This window comes from Trichosurus vulpecula, chromosome 3, assembly GCF_011100635.1.
Source record: "Trichosurus vulpecula isolate mTriVul1 chromosome 3, mTriVul1.pri, whole genome shotgun sequence".
Lineage (NCBI taxonomy): Eukaryota > Metazoa > Chordata > Mammalia > Diprotodontia > Phalangeridae > Trichosurus > Trichosurus vulpecula.
In genome coordinates, this window is record NC_050575.1 from 295,489,689 (window position 1) to 295,512,104 (window position 22,416).

General features: G+C 41.6%; 1 protein-coding gene across 2 annotated transcripts in view; it reads right to left on the reverse strand.

Annotated features, from left to right (window-relative positions):
* SLC39A14 (solute carrier family 39 member 14) overlaps positions 1–22,416 on the reverse strand; it is a 64,709-nt gene that overhangs the window by 15,877 nt on the left and 26,416 nt on the right. For both annotated transcript variants that reach the window (XM_036751611.1, XM_036751610.1), the window contains exon 2: positions 565–837. In XM_036751611.1, coding sequence (XP_036607506.1) covers positions 565–822 — 258 coding nt within the window. In that variant the 5' untranslated portion in view covers positions 823–837. The remainder of the gene's footprint in view (positions 1–564; positions 838–22,416) is intronic.

A 22,416-nucleotide genomic window follows, 5' to 3' on the forward strand; every position in this document is an offset into this window, starting at 1 on the left:
TGTGGCTTAGGACCTCAACTGTCTCAGCTGTAAAAATGGACTGGATCGGAGATTCTTAAACTGGGGTCCATGAACTTGTTTTTTTTCCTTAAAGTCTAATAACTGTATGTCAATATAATTAACTTTTTTTCATCCAATGTATTTTTTGTTTTATGCATTTATAAATAGGATTCTGAGAAGGAGTCCATAGGCTTTACCAGACTGACTGCGAGAGAGGTCCATGACACAAAAATCGTTAGGAATCCCCAGACTAGATCATCTCTGAGATCTATCCTAGCTCTGATGCTATAAGCTTCTCTAAACTTCAGCTTCCTCATTTATAAAATTCAGATATTAAGCTCTGATAGCTTAAAACTAAGACTTTTGGAATGCCCTGTATAATACAGGGTCATTGTGAGGAGAATCCTCGGCAAACCTTAAAGGAGAAAGGTGAATTACTATTACTGTTATTATTAGGCCAGTACTGGAGATCCAGTAGTTTTATGTTACAGACAAATGGATGAAGAATCAGCCTATTTTCCAGCCACTCTTTCCTGTGCTGGAGAAGACAGAAAGCACGTTTACCCTAGAAAGATTCCTCTGTTCCAGCTCTGGCTGAGTGATGTTGTCCCGTCCGACTCCCACGTCGAGGCGGTTCAGCAGGGCCTTCAGCTGCTGCAGGGTGAGGGTGTCTGCCTCACCGTAGCGATGCATGAGGTCTTGAAGGAAGGAGGCAGCAGTGATGGCTGGTGGCCCAGGAGATGAGGCACTTGCTCTGGAAGCAATGCCTAGGAAGCACAGCAGCATTAACAGGAAGCTCTGGGGTGCTCGGTGAAGCTTCATGGTGACCAGATGAGGCTACAAGAAAGAAGAGCCAAGTAATAATGAATCTCTGCCTTCCACATACCAACAAACCAATCTCTTCATTCCTGCCGCCATTCTCCTCGCTCAGGTTCAAAATCTGGATATCACCTCTGACTCTTTATTTAAAAAAGTAATTGTTTTCAATGAGCAAGCATTTATTTTCTCTCCTACTCATGCCAACCCCTTATTGGAGGAAAAAAAAAAAAGGAAAAAAAATCCTATTTACCAGATAAACACAGCCAAGCACAACAAATTGCCACATCAGCCACGTTCAAGAATAGGGTCTCCTAATGCATCTTTCCTGCCATCTTCATTACTGGTCCTCTGGATCATGGTGGGTCACTGTCCTTAGGTCTCTCAACACTGTTTGGCTTTACTATGTGGTTACTGTGTAAATTATTTTCCCGATTCTGTTCACTTTGCTTTGCATAAGTTCTTCCAAGATTTCCTAGGTGTCTCTGAAACCACTCTTTTCATAATTTCTTAAGGTACGATAGTATTCCATCCCCTTTGTCACCTTTGACTTTTTCTATTCTTTCATCCCTAAAATAGAGTCAGCAAGTCCCACCAATTCTCCCTTATAAATGTCCTTTAGTTCCTTAATGCTTACTTATTACTCAATCAGTTCCAAACCTCTCTCCCTGGTTGTTAAGGTGCTTTATAGGGGCAGCTAGGTGGCAAAGTGGATAAAGCACCAGCCCTGGAATCAGGAGGACCTGAGTTGAAATATGGCCCTAGACACTTACTAGCTGTGTGACCTTGGGCAAGTCACTTAGCCCCGATAACCTTCAAAATAGAAACTGAGGCCAACAGGGTGAAATGACTTGCCCAGGGTCATGCAGCTAGTAAGCATCTGAGGCTGAATTTGAACTCAAGTCCTCCTGAATTAAGGCCCAGCACTATCCATTGTGCCACCTAGCTGCCCCAATACTATAGAGCATACTAAATTGGATTCGCAACCACATAAAACAGGCCATTTGAAAATAAAGCAAAATATAATTTTATAAAAGAAAAAGAAAAAACTTCTAGGCCTAACAATCTATACAGACAAAACCTAGTGGATGAAGAAAGCCCGTTGTGCAGATTCTAACATTCAGGTGGGTAGAGAATCCATGGTACTAATCTACTGGTATACGCGTACTGGACAGAAAGCTACAGATGGGCAGGCGGATGGGTGAGCCCAGAGTTTAGTAGGAGAAAGAGGGGAGGCGACTTGGACAGACTTAGCTCTCCTCGGCAGTGCAATGACCTAAGACAATTCCAAAAGACTCATGATGATGTTATCCACATCCAGAGAAAGAACTAAGGAGTCTGAACGGGGACAGAAGCGCACTATTTTCTCTGTTTTTTGTTCTTTCTTTCTTGAGGCTTTTCCCTTTTGTTCTGATTCTTCTTTCCCAACAAGACTAATGTGGAAATATGTTTAAGATGATTGTACATGTATAGCCTATATCAGATTGCATGTCATCTTGGGAAGGGGGGAGGGAATTTAGAACTCAAAATCTTATAAAAGTGAATGTGGAAAACTAAAAATAATTAATTTTTTTAAAGGAAGGTAGGCTAAATAATATTTGGAATACTTTTCAGAGCTCCCAAGGACACCAAGTGATTCCCTGAAACAAAACCCCGTTTTTTTTTTCATTTTTTTTTGTAGGGGGGAAGGCAAAGCAATTGGGGTTAAGCGACTTGCTCAAGGTCACACAGCTAGTAAGTGTGTCAAGTGTCTAGGGCTGGATTTGAACTCAGGTCCTCCTGACTCCAAGGCTGGTGCTCTACTTATTGTGCCACCTAGCTGCCCCAAAACCTTGTTATTTTTAAATACCAATATTCTCCCAGTAACCCTACATGGTTGAAGATCACAGAACAAGATCCTTGTCCCACTAATTCTTAGAGGATGGCTCTGATTCCCGATGTGACCATGGGCAAGTCCATTCTGTGGAATGAGGGGGTGAGATTAGGTGTTCAGTCAAGCACCATCAAGTGCTAAGGTCCCTGTTTGCTTTCACTAACTATAGCTCACCTCTATATAGCAATTTAAATTGTAATAGAGCACTTTTCTGCAACACCCCTGTAAGGCAGAGTATTATTTTTAATTCTCATTTTACAGATGAGAAAATGAAAGCTCAAAGAGGTAATGTGACTGACCTGATCACAGAGTAAGGAAATGTCAGAGATGGGATTTAAACTTAGGTCTTCTGGCTCCAAAGTCAGCAATCTTTCCACTGAGTCAGCCGGCGTCTACACTTTGTTTTACTAAGCCCAGTGATGAAAATGAGTGACCAAGCTGGGCAACGCCACTGTGGGCCCAAACAGAGCTGTCATTATAAAGCCAAGAAAAGGGGAGGACTTTTTTTTCCCCCAGTGACTCATAAACTGGCACAGAAAGAGATTCTTGGAGAAGAGTTAATGCCAGATGTACTTTAAGCTTAGCGCCGCAGGACTGCCAGCTCCCAAGGTGACTACTTTGGAAGACAATATTCTTAGGGATGGATAAATTCTGGTATGTTTAGTAAACACACACACACACACACACACACACACACACACACACACACACACAAAATCAGTCTTTACTTTTCTCAGTCACGCCAACTGCAAATTGGGCTCCAAAGATTCTCTGTGTTTGGAAGCAAGCTTAAGAAAAACTATGCAATCTAGTCCTCCCTGGTCTCCTTTTCACCCAGAATTTCCCATGGCAGAGACAAGGCTCTTTCTACCCCTACCCCACCCCAGCAAGTGCTTCCAACAGAAACACAATTGTATAAATCCAATTCCGGGACTGAATGATCAGGTAGACTTTGTGCTGGATTTGGAGTCAGAAAGACCTAATTTCAAATCCCTCTTCAGACGCTTTCTAGCTGTTTGACCTAGCATAAGTTCTTTGATCTGCTTTTCTAAGGAAAGCAACTTTAAGGGGTTAATAATCTTACTTGAATTAAACATGCATATATCGTTCACTTACTTCAGGGGAAAAAGTAAGCACGCTGAATTTCAGAGCAAATACAACAGAAATTACAAACAGAGAAAATATAAACAGAGCAAATAAACACGAATCAACAGACTGGCTTCTGTCTGACTAAGACATTACATACATAGTTATCACAGACAGAAGCACCAACATCTGGGTTTTCAAAGTCAGGGGGCTCCTTAAAGGCTACCCAGAGTCTCCACACCAACACTCTTGAGGGCTTCACACTTCTCATGACCTAATTAGCAAAAAGGTGTGGGCCTTCCTACAAACAAAGGCAAGGCCCAATCAAAGGCACTTGGTTGTCTTAATGCTAAGAAGCACTCCAAAAAGAAAAAAAAAAAACCAGTGAAAAGTCCCACTTTGCTATTATAGTAAGTAGATTAACCTTTGTCTGCCTCAGTTTTTTCAACTGTAAAATAGGGATAACAATGACCTTTATATCTCAGGTTTATTGTAAAGGTTTATATCACAGGCTTATTGTAAAGATTTCGCTAGCTGTTATAACTATTACTATTAGCGACTAACTCTGGATCATGCCCCAGGCTTTGTTACCAACTGATGGTTCCTTCTTTAAGGGCACAAAGGCGGGCATAGTGGATAGAGCACCAGGCCTGGAGTCAGGGAGACCTGAGTTTAAATCCAGTCTCAGACACTTACTAGCTGTGTGACACTGGGCAAGTCACTTAACTCCACCTGCTCCAGGTGCTTATCAAATGAGCTGGAGAAGAAAATGGCAAACCACTCCAGTGTCTCTGCCCAGAAAACCCCAAACGGGGTCATGAAGAGTAGGACACAACTGAAAAGGACTGAACAACAACATTCTTTCTTCGTCTGAGGGTTCTTAAACTGGGGTATATGAATTTTAAAAATGCTTTCCCATATAATTAGTTTCCTTTGTAATCTTCTGTATGTTATCTTATGCATTTAAAACATTATTTTGAGAAGGGTTCTGTAGTCTACATCAGACTGCCAAAGGGGTCCAAGACAGGCACAAAAAGTGTTAAGAATCTCTGCTCTGATCTAACCTAACCTATCAGCTCACAGTGACCTAAAGGGATCCTGTCATTCCTCCCTCCCTGGATCTCTGCCTCATATCCTTAGCAGAGTAAGGAGCCACCCAAAGTAAAGAGATTTCCAAAGCCTGCTCAGCAGGAACCATGGTCTGAACTGGGCCACTCCCCCCTCCACCCAAAGCAGCCAGGGAGGGGAGCTAGAGACCCAGGTCTGCTTCCTTGGCTTATGAAGCCTGACGGGAGAGGGGACGGGGGTGGAAATATATCGAGCAAAGTCAAAACAAAACAGCCCTGAAGGGAGACAAGATTAGAACCAGCAGTGTTCTCATCATCAACCAATATTTACCCAGCGCCCACTGTGCGCCCGTCTGTCCAGAGGAAGGTCTGCAGAGTAAAGAGACAGCGGTCATTGCCCCCAGGAGGCGGGAAACACACACAAGCGACTACTTATTTAGAACACTGGGCCCCTTGAGAGTGAGACCAAGTGCACAGAAGGCTGGAGCCAGGCAGAGAGGAAACAGGGAGTGGTGTCTTTCTGTGTGTGGGTTCCCCATCTCCAGACTCCAGCATGTTGACAAAGCAAAGTGCCAACAGTCCAACTCCAGCCTTCTCTGGCCAGGGCTTCCAAAGCAAACTCGACATCAAGAAGGAGGAGGGTTTCTCACTCCAAGGAAGAGAACCGTGACAAGAAAGTTTCCATGATGCCTTCCCCTTGGAGTACAAATGGAAGAGGGCCACAACGCAGACGACCTGGCCCAGCATGTCCGTTCACAGGAATCTTCATCACTCACTGATTCAATTCATCTGCCCAATCTTGCTATTTCTACTTTCACGGCACCGCTTGCAGAAGTCTGCTCTTCTCTCACGAAACCCCCACCCTAGCTCAGGCCCCCATCACTTCTCCTCTGGACGACTGCAGTGGTCTCCTACAAGCTTTCCCTGCCTCAAATTTTTCCCCATTCTAATTTGTTTTTTACATAGCTACAAAAGCAGAGATCTAACTGCATCAATTCCCTACTAAAAGAACTCTGGTACCTCCCTTATTGGGGCAGCTGGATGGCTTGGTGAATAGAGTGCTGGGCCTGGAGTCAGGAAGGTTCAAGTTCAAATCGCAGCCTCAGATACTGACGAGCTGTGTAACCCTGGACAAGTCACTTAACCTCCGTTTGCCTTAATCCACTGGAGAAGGAAATGGCAAGTTACTCCAGTATTTTTGCCAAGAACGCCCCATGAAAAGTGTTGGTGTGCCATGGTCCACGGGGTCACAAAAAGCCAGACACGACTGAACAGCAGTAACAACCTCTCTACCACCTTTAGGTTCAAATATATTAATTTCTTTAGCCTTTAGAGCCCTTCCACCTGGCCCCAACCGACCTTTCCATCCCTACTGAAGATGACTCCACTTCACAAACTCCAGGATCCTTAGAACAAACGAGTCCCTGCCTCAGCTTTTTAGACGAGATGATGGGGGAGGCAGCACGGTACAGTGGGGAGAACACTGAAGCACCCAAAGAAATAAGAAAGGGACCATTTCAGAGAAACCCAGGAAGGCCTGTCTGAATGAGTGCAGAGGAAAGCAAGCAGACCAGGAGAACGATAACAGCAATATGAAGGAAAAAAACTTAAGAACTCTGAAACATGAAATGGCCAGTCACAGTTACCCTGCCCTGCCTGACCATCTAAGCGTTCCAGGCAACTCTCTAAGACAGAGAAGGTGCTGACCTCCAACGGTAGAGGAAGCCCCCTCCCTCACCAGGAAGTTTCGTACACTAGTGAACTCACACTTCTATCAGTCTTACAGTCTTAAACCCAATCCCATCCTATCCTCGGAGGATATGGATAGCAAGCAATCTTACAAGAGCAAACAGCTGTGAATAGGGATGAGCGGCCAGACCCTTCCATTCAACTTTGGAATTCATGATATGAGAACAACACAAGAAGCCTTTAGGGAATGAAACACTAATTAGTTATTTCTGTTGAAGGACAACGGTCAGGTTGTTGTGGCTGTTCAGTCATGTGTGACTCTTTATGACCCTCTGAACCGTAGCACACCCATGCTGTCCATGGAGTTTTCTTGGCAAAGACAGTGGAGTGGTTTGCCATTTCCTTCTTCAGTGGATTAAGGCAAACAGAGGGTAGGTGACTTGCCCAGGGTCACACAGCTATCATCTGAGGCTGGATTTGAACTCGGGTCTTCCTGACTCCAGGCCCAGTGCTCTATCCACTGAACCACCTAGCTGCCTCCAAAGGACAGGTTACCCTGCCCTAGTTATGGCTCTGGTTGTTATTTTTCGTGTTGCTCTCTCACCTTCCTATCACTACCCAGCTCTCAGGGCCTAGTTCAAGTCTGTAAAAGGAAGAGATGTTAACAATGATAGTCATGATAAGAATAATGATAACAGCTAGCATTCATATACTCCTGTCATGTGCTAACCATTTTACCAATATGATCTCATTTGATCATCACAACAACCCGGGCGGTGGGTGCTATTATCTTCCCCAATTTACAGTGGAGGAAATTGAAGCAGACAGAGGTTAAGTGACTCACCCAGGGTCATACAGCTAGCAAGCACCTGAGGCCAGATTTGAATTCAGGTCCTCCTGATTCTAGGTCCAGCACTCTGCCCGTGTCGCCACCTTATAGATCCTTCTAGCTCTGAAATCCTATGAAACTACAAATCCTAACCTCTCCATGAAACCTTCCCCCCTCTGTTATGGCCACCATTGATCTTTCCTTCCTCTAGGTGCTACTAAATTTGTTGAATTAGAAAACCATCAACATACTCCCTTTGGCACAGGGCTGAAAGAGCTATAGATCTGGAGTCACAGGACACAGGTTCAAATCCCACCCCAGTCAGTATCTGCGTAACTGCAGGGAAATCACTTAGCCTCCCAGTTTCCTCACATGTAAAAGGAGAGAGTTGGACTAGTTGACTTCTAAGGTCCCTTCTACCTCTGACTTTGTGTGCCTGGAGAACAGTCTACAGAATGTCCCAGGGTCACAGGCTCCTTAGGTGACCTTTCTCCAAGACTAACCACCAAACTGACTCTAGTGCCCAACATTTCTCCTTGAATGTCCCCTCTTCTCATCACACTCCAGTTTCAGGCTTATCTGAAATTTAGGAAGCGGCTACACAGTTTTATCTGGAGAAAAGATGATGTGGGGGTGTGGAGGGAGGAGAGGAAGAGAATTCAAAGGGCTGTGGCCAAGATGAGGGACTGGGCCGCTCTTGTCTTCTGTCCCTGAGGGACAATGAATGGAGGCATGTTCCAGAGGAGGGACATAGGAGGGGCTTCCTAACCACCAGAGCTGTTCCTGAGTGGAATGCTCCATGCAAGTTCCCTGCCGGGAGGGTGTGCCTATGAGCAGAGACCAGCTGAACATGTACTGAGGATGGAGAGGAAATGCCTGATGTACTAGGGGATGGACTGGATGGCTTTTCCAACTCAGATTCCAGGGTTCTAAATAAAGTAAGGCCCTAAATTAATTGGTGATAAGTATGGGGTCAACTCATTCCAAAAAGAGCTGAAAGGAGAACTACAACCCCTAAGCAGCTTGGCTAAAGTGGGACCTAATTTGCCCCCTGCTCAGAAGCAGGTAATTGGCCCAGTAGACAGAGAGCTCAGCCTGGGGTGAATGCTTTATTTATCTACCTCCTTACTGGCTTTCAAAGTCTTTGCTGGTAAGTTCTCAAGAGCGGCCCTTTCTGTTTATCCTGCTCGCTCTATTACTTAAAGAAAACCAACACCCGACGTCCTACCCTGAAAAAATACTTTGACGTGCTGTATAAAACCTCGTTTTTCAAATCCGAATTCTTCGGCAGTGGCTTAATCCAATTGGAAGAAGTCTGTTCAATCAATCCCTTTGGGCAGAGGAAAGCTGAGCAGTCATTTATAAACCAATGAATTTCAAACATCTCTACTGGCAGGTAGAATGGGCCCACATGCCTCCTTTCCCAAAAGTCTCTTGTGTTTCTAGCCCTGGCTCACTCCCATACTTCTCGGCCATCAGGCTGGAAGTGAAGAAATCTTGAGGAACTTCACAAACACCACGGGCAGTTCTCTACCAAAGGCTGGTCATTTTGGTCTGGAATCACAGACTCACAAGGAATACAAAACCCCAGATGGGCCTTCAAAGTCTTTCAGTTCAATCCTTTTATTTTACAGATATGGAAACAAAAATGACCAGCCCAAGTGTTACTGAGGAGCCAGTGGTGGAGCCGGGGGCACAGTTCCAAATCTCAGATTTAGTCCAAGCCAAACCTGAGCAAGAATCCATTCTACATTATTCCCAGCAAGTGGTCTTTCAATCTCTGCATGAAGACCTCAACACTTCCAGAGCCATCCCCCATTCCCATTCTGCACAGCTTTAACTGTCAGGAAATGTTTCTGCACATCAACTTAAAATCTGCAACCTGAATACATCCCTGGTAGACTCCCACACTAGGAGCCAACAGGACAAGTGGAGGAAGCCGCAAGACGAAGCCCTGAGGGGCTGACCCTAATCCAATCCACGGTTCTGCCACCTCCACGGCCTGAGGCAGGCCATTCAATCCCCTGAGGACCCAGTTTCTTCTTCTGTAAATCAAGGAGGAAACTCAATAAACACCAATGACTCCTTATTTTCCTTTAAAATAGAATATAAACTGGAATGTATTGCCTCCTCTGGGTGGCTAGGTGGCACCATAGTGCACAGAGCACCAGGCCTGGCGTCAGGAAGACCCATCTCCCTGAGTTCAAATCTGGCCTTGGACACTAGCTGTGTTACCCTGGGCAAGTCACTTCACCCTGTTTGCCTCAGTTTCCTCATCTGTAAAATGAGCTGGAGAAGGAAATGGCAAACCACTCCAGTATCTTTGTCAAGAGAACCCCAAATGGGGTCACAGAGTCAGACTGAAACGAATGAACAACACTTCTGACTGAACAACACTTTCTCCTCACCTCCACATCTCTTCCTTTAAGATGCAGTCCACTTTCTGCACAAAGCCTTGCTTAATCCCCTTAATTACTAGTGCCCCTCCTACTGAACTACCCCAGTTTAACTTAATGTAAGCCCCTTCAGAGTACACATCGTATCATTGTTTGTATTTGTATCCCCAAGGCCTAACACACAGTAGGCACTTAATATATGTTGGCTGACTGACCGATGAGGGGGTTGGACTAAGGGACTTTTAAGGTCCTTTCCAACTCTAGAGCTGTGATCCTATTTGTTGTTCAGTGTCTGACTCTCTGTGACCCCATTTGGGTTTTTTTAATTAGAACTGTTTTTATTTATTACTAAGTTTCAACACCACAAAAAGAAATTTCCATACATAGAAACATGCAAAAAGAATAGAACTGTATATGAAACTATGAATTTTACCTCATACCATTTGCTTTAAATATAATTCTATACTTTCATTTCAAAACAGAGAACTGTTTTGTCATCTTAGTAGCTGAATTTCCCTTGTGCGAATTTACGCAAAATATTACAATGGCCCTTTAAGACATCATTTTTACTCTCATCACATTACTAACTTCCACCACCTTTCATTAACCTCCCTTTCTTCCTCCCAATTAAGAATACAAAAAGGCACTGTTACATTGTTGGTGGAGTTGTGAAATGATCCAACCATTCCGGAGAGCAATTTGGAACTACGCCCAAAGGGCTACAAAAATATGCACACCCTTTGACCTAGCAATACCACCTCTAGGTCTGTATCCCAAAGGGACCCGTATGTACAAAAATATCTATAGCAGCTCTTGTTGTGGTGGCAAAGAATTGGAAATCAAGGGGATGCCCCTTAATTGGGGAATGGCTAAACAAGCTGTGGTATATGAATGCAATGGAACACCACCGTGCTACAAGAAATGGGGAAGATACGGCCCCCATTATACACCATATAATGCTGAGTGAGCGGAGCAGAACCAGGAAAACATTGTACACAACCACAGATATATTGATTCTGCGATGACCAACCCTGATAGACACTCTTCTCAGCAATACAAGGTTCAAAGACAGTTCCAAAGGACTCCTGATGGAGAGAGAGCTATCTACATCCAGAGAAAGAACCATGGAGTCGGAATGCAGATTGAGGCAAACCATTTGCTCTCCTTTTTTTTTTTCCTCTTTTGTTTCTTTTTTTCTTCTTGGTTTGGCTTCTTCCCTCTCATGATTCATTCCATTGGTCATAATTCCTCTTTACAACCTGACTTTTGTGTAACTAAGCCCAATGTGAGATTATATGTAGAAGATATATCAGATGCCATGCTGTCTTGGGGAGGAAGGAGGAGGGGAGGGAAGAAAATCTGGAACTCAAAATCATGGGGAACTGAGTGTTGTAAACCCAAAAACAAAAAAAATCCCTCCTCCAAAAAAACCCACAAAAAGGAGGGGTGGGATGGGTAGAACAGGGTAGAGAACTGTAACCATTAAATTCACAAAGTGGCCATGTCTTAAAATGTATGCTTTTTCCATCTTGTATGGTCATCTTTTGTCTGAAGGAGTATTTTCAGGTCTTTCTGGAGAGTTGCTTGTTTCAAAAGTTGTTTCTTTTTGCATTGTTGTTGTATCGCTTTAAATTCTTCTGATTCTGCTTATTTCACTTTGCATCAGGCCATACTACCCAGGATTCCATGAAATCACCTCATTTCCTTTCTAGATTTCTCTGAACTTATGTTTTTGTATTCCAAACTTCCTACTCAGCTCAAGGCTTTCCATCAAAAATTCTTCAAAATCTTCTATTGTGTTAAATGTCAATTTTTCCCCACAAAGGATTATACCAAGTTTTGCAGGCTAGCTTATTCTTGGTTGTAAGCCCATCTCTTTTGCCTTTCTAAATATTGAATTGCAAGATTTCCTCTCATTTAAGGTCAAAGCTGCTAGGTCTTGTGTGATCCTGACTGTAATTCCTTGGTACTTGAACAGCTTCATTCTGGATTCTTATAATATTTACTCTTTGACGTGGGAGTTCTGAATTTTGACTATGACATTCCTGGGAGTTTTCATTTGGGGATTTATAAGAGGAGGTGACCTATGGATTCTTTCTATAGAATTTATTCTGCCTCCTGGTTCTAATAAACCTGGGCAATTCTCTTTTATGATTTCTTGAAATACAGTATGCAAGCTTTTTACTTATCAATGTTTTCAGGGAGCCCAATAATTTTTATATTATCTCTTCTTGACCAGTTTTCCAAGTCAGTTGTTTTTGTTACCAGATAGCTTATATTTTCTTCCTTGAGTTTTTCAATCTTTTCATTTTGTTCTAATATTTCTAGCTGTCTTATGGAGTCATTGATTTCTGTTTGATCTATTCTTGTTTTCAAGGACTCCACTTCTTGCATAAGGCCTACCATTTTCTCTTCTAACTTATCTATTCTACTTCCAACTCTTTCCTCCAGGTCTTTTATTTCATTTTTTATCTCTTCCTTCATTTCTTCTAGGAATTCACATAGTCCTTGTGGAAAAAATCCACTTTTTCCTTTGAATCTATGTTTAGAGTTGTTACGGAATTGCTTTCTTCTTTTGGAGGATCTCTAGATTTGATACTGGTTGATGTTTTCATCTTTAATGTATTTACCTCTCCAGGTGAGTTAAGGCTTTGTACTAGGCCCAGGCTAGGACCCCTGGTGGCATGACTAACCAGGCCCCCTCTTATCCTCAATTCCCTGGGTTCTTGCAGTGACTTAAACATCCTGGGATTCGGCCTCTTTGGATTTTTGACGTTTAGAGCTGAAACCTCAGCACTGTAGCACGTCCAAACTCTCCACCCCAGGGACAAAGGAAAAAGTGCTTTTGCAGGCTACGGTCTACGCGAACCCCTTGGCCCCCGTTTTCTATTGTCTGCAGTTTCTTCTTCTTCTTCTTCTTCTTCTTCTTCTTCTTCTTCTTCTTCTTCTTCTTCTTCTTCTTCTTCTTCTTCTTCTTTTTCTTCTGCTTCTTCTTCTTCTTCTTCTTCTTTTTCTTCTGCTTCTTCTTCCTTCTTCTTCTTCTTCTTCTTCTTCTTCTTCTTTTTCTTCTGCTTCTTCTTCCTTCTTCTTCTTCTTCTTCTTCATCTTCCTTCTTCATCTTCTTCTTCTTCTTCATCTTCCTCTTTCTTCTTCATCATCCTTCTTTTTCTTCTCCTTCTCCTTCTTCTTCTTTTTGCATTTCTCAGGTGGAAGAAATCACTGACTTTTAGTTTCTTACTAGATCTCAGCTTAGAGAGGACTTCACGGATTGTTGGAGTAGATATGCAGGAGGTAGGTGGTCTGCCTTGAGTATCAAAGCCCAGACGCTAACTTGTTGGAAATGTTGGAGAAGGAATTCTTGCTTTAGCTGGCTTAGATGACCTCTTCGAACTATGAGACTCTTTAACTACTCAAAAGGAGTGACCTCAAAGTTCCTCTTCTCTCTGAAGTCACAGGAAGAATTCCATTTCCTACAGGCCTGAGTCAGGAAGGTTTGCAGGATGTAGGACTTGGCCCAGTCAACTACTGACTCTTTAAGGTCCTCAACAACCAACAGGAAGCCCTTAAGGACATGGAGTCAAAATTCTTTTCCCAGAGCACCTTTCCAACCAGACGCCCACAAGCAGTAAAAGAGTCAGCAGGCTAGGAAAAGGAAAGAGCAGGAGAGGATTCTCCCAGGATCTAGGCAAACTGAACTTCCCAAACCAAGTCTTCCCTTGTGGAGCTTTCTAGTCCAGATCCATTTGGGGTTTTCTTGGCAGAGATACTGGAGTGGTTTGTCATTTTCTTCTCCAGCTCATTTTACCAACTTGGAAACTGAGGCAAACAGGCATAAGCGACTTGCTTAGGGTTACACAGCTAGTAAGTGTTTGAGGCTGGATTTGAACACGAGAAGATGGGTCTTCCTGACTCCAGGCCTGGCACTCCATTCACTACGCCACTAAGTTGCCCTGTCTTCCACCAAGCCTCCATAAACATCTCACTCCAATGCTTCCTCATGGATCTGGCTTTCTCGCAGGCTATATCACAGGAGTTTAAGCCCTAGCAGGCTCTACTATGCTCTAAGTCTAGGATTCCCAATCTGGGATACCTGTATCCCTAGGATATGAGAAGCCTGTCAAAGAGGGTATGGGGAATATTTGAGAAATAACTATATTATAATGTTTAAATTAGTCTTTTTTATCTATGTGCAAATTCATAGCAAATGCTAGAATTTATTCATACCGAATTCCATTTCTGAAGGTTTTTCTTATGGGTATATGCATAGTAAAATCTAGATTTTGCTTCCTTTCATATGGAACAGGGGGTACTAGAAGGTACCCAAGGGTGAGAGGAACCAAAAAAAAAAAGTTGGGAATCCAGGCTGTAAAGGCTTTAAGTGTGGTCCAATGACATAAGATGTCTACTGCTCAAGAACTCGAACCTTACTGAGGGTAGAGAGGCTTCTTATCAGTAGGTCAGCAAGCAGATGATAAATTCTGTGGCCATGGCAAGCCATGAAACAAAGAAAAATAGAAAAAAAGTCCTCAGTTCTGTATTCTTCTCCTGCTGCGATGGTGACAGAGAGGCAGTAAAAGGGGAAAGAGTATTACGAATCATATAACTTGTGAACTGTGTGACAGTCCAGCCATTCTGGAGAGCAATTAGGAACCATGTCCAAAAAGCTATTAAAATGTGCATATCTTTTGACCTAGCAACATAGCTACTAGGTCTACTTCCCCAAAGAAGAAAGAGGGAAAGGACCCACTGCACAAAAATATTTATAGCAGCTCTTTTTGTGGTGGCAAAGAATTGGAAACTGAGGGGATGCCCATCAATTGGGGAATGGCTGAACAAGTTGTGGTATATGTGATGGAGTACTATTGTGCTGTCAGAAATGATGAACAAGATGGTTTCAGAAAAACCTGGGAGGACTTGTATGAACTGAACAGTGAAATGAACAAAATAAGACAAACAATTCTTAAACGAACATCAATATTGTAAAGATAATCAACTGTGAAATGAAAGGCTTAATAACCCAATAAATAAAACATTAATAACTTAATGACCCACCACGGTTCCAAAGGTCTTGTGATGAAACATTATCTCTCGTCAGCTAGACAGGTGATGGACTCAGATTGCAGGTCAAAGCATATTTTCTTCTTTTTCTTTCTCTTTATTTTTTTTTGGACATGACTAACGCAAGAGTTTATTTTTCACAGCTATACATATTTATAATGGGTCTTGCTTTTTTTGCCATCTCAATGGGTGAGGGAGAGGTTAGAGGAGGGAAATGGAGATAATTCGGGATTGAAAATGAAATAAAAATGAATTTTTAAAAAGACAGAGGAAACAAAATGATCACTGTTGACAGATGATGTGATAGTTAACTTAGAGAACCTTAAAAATTGAACTAAAATTAATTAAAACAATAACTTAGTAAAGGTATCTGGTTCTCAAACCTGCAAAAATACCCCCCGTTACCCCAAAAGGAATCATAAGGCTTTCAGATCATCTAAGGTGTCTGAATTGTTGGTCATCTAAATGGAATAAATATCCTAGTTCAATGAGTTGTCACACTACAGAAAGAACTAAAGAATAACACACTGACACATAAATTTACATAAATGAAGGAGAAAGTCTTTCCCTGTCTTCTCCTCACAGCTGCTAGTGCCTGTCCCTCTCAGGTTACCTTCTATCTCATCTGTATCTATCTTGCATGGACCTAGTTAGATGCACATTGTTTACCCCATTAGAACTTAAGCTCCTTGAACCATTTTGGTCTTTTTTTCTATCTCCAGTACAATCCCCGGTACATAATAGATGCTTAGCAAATGCTGACCAACTGATAGAAGAAGGCAGTAGCTAGATCAGGGGTTCTTAGTTTGAGGTACATGGAGTTCTTAATTTGGGATACATGAACCTATTTTAAAAAATATTTTGGCAATTGGATTTTGATATAATCAGTTTCCTTTGTAATCTTATGTATTTAATCTTATCTATTTAAAAAAAAAACCCAAAGAATCTAGCTTCTGGGCTAAGAATTCACTATTTCACAAAAACTGCTGGGAAAATTGGAAAATGGTAGAGCAGAAACTGGGCATAGACCAATATCTTTCACCACATACCAAAATAAAGTCAAAATGGGTTTATGATTTAGGAATAAAAGCTGATACTATAAGGAGTTTGGGAAAGCAAGGAATAGTTTACCTATCAGATTTATGGAAAAGCAAAGAATTCATGACACAACAAGAGATAGAGAGCATTACAAAGCGCAAAATGGATAATTCTGATTATGTTAAATTGAAATGTTTTTGTATAAAAAAAGTCAATGCAACAAAGATTAGGAGGGAAGCAGAAAATTGGGAGAAAATCTTTACAACTAATGTCTCTGATAAAGGCCTCATCTCTGAAATATACAGGGAACTGATTTACAGGAATACAAGTCATTCCCCAATTGAGAAATGGTCAAAGGATATGAACAGGCAGTTTTCAGAGGAAGAAATTAAAGCCATCTATAGGCATATGAAAAAATGCTCTAAATCACTACTGATTAGAGAAATGCAAATCAAAACAACTCTTAGGTATCGCATTTCTCCTGTCAGATTGGCTAAAATGACAGAACAGGAAAATGATAAATGCTGGAGAGGATGTGGGAAAATTGGAACATTGTTACATTGCTGGTGGAGCTGTGAACTGATCCAGCCATTCTGGATAGGAATTTGGAAGTATGCCCAAAAGGCTATAAAAATGTTCATACCCTTTGATCCAGCAATACTACTTCTAGGGCTGTATCCCAAAGAGATCACACAAGTGGGAAAAGGACCCATATGTACAAAAATATTTATAGTGGCTCTTTTGTAGTAGCAAAGAATTGGAAATCAAGAGGATGCCCATCACTGGGGAATGGCTGAACAAGCTATGGTATAGGAAGGTAATAGAATACTACTGTGCTATAAGAAATGTGAAAGATACGGACTTCATAGTAACCTGGAAAAACCTACACAACATAATGCTGAGTGAGTGGAACAGAACCAGGAGAACATTATATACAACCACAGATATATGGATTCTGTCATGACTAACCCTGATAGACCTCGCTCTTCTCAGCAATACAAGGTGCAGAGAGAACGCCAAAGGACTAATGAGGGAGAGAGTTATCTACATCCAAAGAAAGAACTATAGAGTCTGAATGCAGATTGAGGCACACTGTATGCTCTCCATTTTTTCCCTTGGTTTTTCTTTTTGTTTTCTCTTTCGTTTTTGTTTCTGTTTGGTTTTTTTGTTTTGTTTTGTTTCTTCTTTCTCATGATTCATTCCATTGGTCATAATTCTTCTTTACAACTTGACCATTGCGTAAATAAGTTCAATGCGAAGTTACATGTAGAAGATATAACGGATTCCATGCCATCTTGGGGAGTGAGGGGGAAGCGGGGGAAGAAAATCTGGAACTCAAAATTATGTGGAACTGAGTGTTGTGAACCAAAAATAAAAAATCTTCATTATTAAAAAAAAAACCATTATTCTGAGAAGGTGTCCAGAGGCTTCATCACTAGATTGCTGTAGGGGTCTATGACACATGATAAAAAGTTAAGAATCCCTGATCAAGATGTTGTAACTTACAGATTTCCCTTTGCAAAAGCAATTGTGCTGGAGTAGGTTTTAGCATGCATCCAAAAGCAATAAAATAAAAATTACTTCCATGGGACACTTGGTCGTCTTCTCCTTATGAAGAAACTGACAAGATCCTCCATACAGGATCAACATATACTTTAATACTGGGTGACTTCAATGCAATGGTGGACACACTACAGGGAGCAGTAGGATTTAGGAACAAAAGAAATCGACGTGGATGCCGCATTTCTTTGTATTGTGAATAATTTCTTCAAGAATAAAGTTGGAAGGTATGTGGCCATGACAAGCACCTAATATCAGAAAAAATTAAAGCAACTGTATCTTGACAAGAAATGATTGTTTACCCATGTGGGAGTCATTTCCCAAATCAGCTGTCAATGTCTAAGCAGAATGTCCATTTGTTAGAACAAGGATCTAAATCGATACTGAACAGGAAAAAGGTTAAAGAGAACAGACAGTATGCTGTTAAAAACAACTCAAACTTGGACTAATATTTAAATAAGCCACTGATGTTGAAAAATAGATGAAGGAAAATACAGTGACTCAGACTAACAGTATTTCCTATACAACTTTAACCAATGTAAATGAATAGACACTAGAAACCACCTCAGACAGCACCTGTAAACACTGGGTCTTCTTTGCACATGGAGAGGAATGGCGGCCAAGGGTAACACTGGATTAGAACACAAATTCGCTTAGGGAATCTTTCAGAGAAGGATGGTGGAAGCCAAAGAGCAGCATCACCTCATAAACACAGCAAAGTGTGGTGGAGAGGAAAACAAATTTGTAGAAAGCCTGGCTTGAAACTCAATTAAACTAGATCATTCCAAGAGTGCTAAAGTGGAAGGAAGGCAGACAATAAATGGAAAAAATCTGTAAACACTGATTTTCTCTGTCAAGGAAAACAGAACCACATTTGAACTCTAACATCATATTCCCCAGTGTGCCATACGAGGAAGAAGCAATTTTTAAAAAGGGCAAAGGCAGGAAAAGGAGCCAGATGAGATCCAGCATACATAAAAGAGGTCCAGGTTCAAATAGCACAATTTTGAAGACATAGAGGGATGGAGTTTCAAGAGATCTGAGAGAAAGGAAGTGGGGGGGGGGGCGGGGAACTGTAGATGGTATTACTGATGAAAAAAGATGTTTGAAAGACTAGTAACTTTTTTTGGCCTCCTTCACTAGATTTTTAAGTTTAACAAAAGGCCATGTTTGGCCTTTTATTTTCTTAAACTGTTTTTGACTTTTTAAGTAACAACTATTTTTAAATTAATTTGTCCTTCCCAGTCCCACCTCTCCCTCCATTAACAATTTTTTAAAAAAAATCCCTTGATACATATCTATATAGTCAGACAAAATAACTTCTCACATTAGCCGTGTCCAAAAATGTACATCTCTTTCTGAGTTTTAAGTTCATCACCTCTCTGTCAGGTGTGTTTCATCATCATTCTTTTAGATTTGTGATTTATTATTGTGTTGATCAGAATTCTAAAACTCATCCAAAGTTGTTTTCTCTACAATGTTATCATATATAAATTGTTCAATTAGCTTTGTTCACTTTCACTATGCATCAGTTCAAAATTCATCCTAATTTTCTCTGAAATCGTCCATTTAATCATTTTTTATTGCACAACAATGTGCCACTGCATTTCTATGCCATAATTTTTTGTTTTTCCCCAATTTTTGGCCACCATGAAAAGAGATGCTACAACAATTCTTATACATGTAGGTCCTTTTCTCTTTCTTTGACTTCTTTGGCATATAGGCCTAGTAGTGGTATAATGGGTCAAAGGGTATGCACAATTATATAGTCTTTTGGTTATAGGTCCAAATTGCTTTCCAGAACAGTAGGACTAATTCACAGTTTCACCAACAGTGCACTAGTGAGTACCATATGTTTTCTTATAACCCCTCCAACATTTACTATTTTCCTTTTTAGTCACTTCTGTCAATCTAATAGGTGTAAAGAGGAGCCTCAAGATGCTTTAATATATATTTATTATCAACTTAGAGCATTTTTTCATAGGGTTGTTGATAGTTGTGGATCTCTTCCTTTGAAAATTGCTATTTCTATCCCTTCCATCTATCTATCTGGGGAAGGGTTCTTAGTCTTATAAATTTGAATCAGTTCCTTACATATCTTAGAAATGAGACTTTCATCAGAGAAATTTGTTGCAAAGATTTTTCCCAGTTACTTGCTTACCTTCTAAATTTTACTACATTAGATTTATTTGCACAGAAATTTAAATTTTATGTAATTAAAACTGTCCATCCTATCTTGGGTGATCCTCGTTATCACTTATTTACTAATGAACTCTTTCCTTATCTATAGCTCAAAGAATTAATTTTTTCCTTGACCCTCTAATTTATGATGTGACTTTTTATATCTAAGTCATATAGAGAATATTAATAACTACTGACCCACCCATATGCCTATTTTCTCATTTCTACAGGAACTTTATGAGAATGATCTTGAGGTCATCTTTGAGGAAAATAGGTTAAGGCAACAAAGAGGCTTTTGTAAACAGTTTTCTATAGCAGACTACAGTTTTATATTCTCAAAATTGAGAGAAAGGTACAGAGAATACATGATCCCATGGTATTTTTGCCTGTTTTTAAAAAGAGCATTTGATTCAATAGAGAAAAGTGAAGCCCAAAAGGATCTCATCCAGCATGGAATATCCCATTCATAGGAAGGTCATGAAAAGACTTAATAGGAGCAGTATATAGATGCTAGCTTTTCATGTTCCAAAAGGAGCTAAATCCAGTGGCCTTTTCTCAGTCTTCATCCTCCTTGTTGTCTCTTGCAGCCTCTGCCACTGCTGACCAGGTCTCTTCCTCCTGGAAACTTTCTTCTGTATCAGCTTCCATGGCTCCACTTTCAGCTGGTACTCCCCCTCCCTGTCTGATCACTCCTCTTCAATTTCCTTTGGAGGTTCATTATCCTCAGGAGCTCATGTCTTCTAATTCTATATTTTCTATTGGTGATATCACCTCTCCCAAGTTCAGTTATCTTCAGGGAGGAGACTCTCAAATCTGCACACCCAGCCCCCATCTTCCTCCCAAACTCCACTCCTGTGGCCCTGCTGGCTTTTGGACTTCACCTGGATGTCTCATCAGCATCTCAAACTCAACACATCCAAGACAACTCATCACCTTTCCCCCTAAACCGGCACTTCTCCCACATTTTCCCACTTCTGCTAATGTCATCCTCCCAGGTACCCAGAGTCTGCTTGGACTCTTTCCTCTGTCTCAAGTCTCCTTTGACAATTCAATCTGCTGCTGAATCTTGTGGATTCTATCTCCACTCACATGGCTACCAACATAGTTCAGGCACTTATCGACTCTCCCCTGGACTATTTTAACATCTCCCAATTGTGGTTCCTCTGCTTGTAATTTCTTCTCTCTCCAATCTACCCAAATACACAGCTCTGGACATATCAATCCCCTGCTCAAAATGCTTCTGGGGCTAAATACAAACTCCTCAACCTGGCATTTGAAGCTGTCTAAAATCTGACACCAACCAATTTTCCAGCACTATTTCCAGCACTACTCTTCTCTTTGTATACTCTAAGTTCTAGAACAGAGGTGTCAAACACGCAGCCCACAATATTCCTGAGTGCAGTCAGAACCAGATTAAAATGAGATTGAGAAATATTTAACCAAATAAAAAAAGTACAATAAAACATAGGTAATATTACATTCTAAAATGGGCAGCAAGTAGAGTATCAGTCCTGGAGTCAGGAAGACATGAGTTCAAATCCGGCCTCAGACACTAGCTGAGTGATCCTGGGCAAGTCACTTAACCTGTTTGCTTTGGTTTCCTCACCTGTAAAATGGGGATAATAGTAGAACCCACTTCCCAGTGTTGATGTGAGGATCTAATCATTGTGAAGAGCTCAGCACAGGGCCTGGCACAAAGTAAGCGCTATAAATTTACTGTTCCTATTAAAACTAAGTCAATACGTGGCTTCCAGAGATCTTTATGTACAGATTAGCAGCCCCACTCAGATCTGAGTCTGACACCACTGTTCTAGGGTGTAACTGGAGTCTGCAAAGCACAAGGGTATGGGATTCTTTCCTTATTGGCAGAGATCAATGTCCGAACTGCAGGGAGGGATGTGGTGGAGCTGGGGAGAGCAGGAGCATTACAGTCTCTTCACTCTCACCAGTTCTCTCTGGCCTTGAAAGTCTCTTCCAGATACCTTGAGTTTTCTTCAGGTCTGGAGTCCTCTTCAGTCTTTCTTACACTCACTCTGTGAGTTTTTGGACTTTGGGCGCTTCTAGCTTCCAGTTCTGAGAGATGGAAGATGACAACCCCACTTCAGGTTACTGAAGGAAAAAGCTCTGGGAAGAAGCTGGTGGTCTCCTCCATGTCCCTGTCCCTGGCTTGGTATAGTCGAGACTTGAAGGAACTTCCCCTTGGGGGAGATCTGAGACTCTCTCTGGTGAACTGAGTATCATCACTCAGTATCATCTGACATGAATTCTAGATATACTTCCTCTGATTTCTATTTTGCTATAGAATTGCATAAACAGGTTTCTCTGGTAATTGCTATGTGTGCAGGTTCATTTTGGAACTGGTACTTGGTAGGAAGGGAGTCGAGCCTTGGATATAAAGCTTGGGTCCTCTTGTTTTCTCTAATAATGAAACAGTGATCAGAAGTTAGCTTAAACCTGAAAACTGTATCCTCTAGTCTAATAATATTTAAGGGAGAAGACAGATATAGTTCTAGCCCAGTACCCCCTCTCTCTGAGGAGAGCAGAGTGGTCTGTTCTCCATCTCCTACTTGCATTCTTGGCAGGAATCAAAAGCCTTGGAGAAAGGTGGAGGGAAGAAGAGGCTGGGGATATCTATTGTGCCTTTCTTCGAGCCTACACACCACCCCCATGCTACACGTGGAAGACAGCCCCTTGTTCCTCGTCATAGTAGGTGCTTAACAAATGCTTCTGGACTTGACACAGAGGAGTTTTAGCTTCAAAGGGTCCTTCTGTGACAAGAAACAGCAGCTACAGAATCCTGAAGCCAGTCTAGGGCAAGAGATC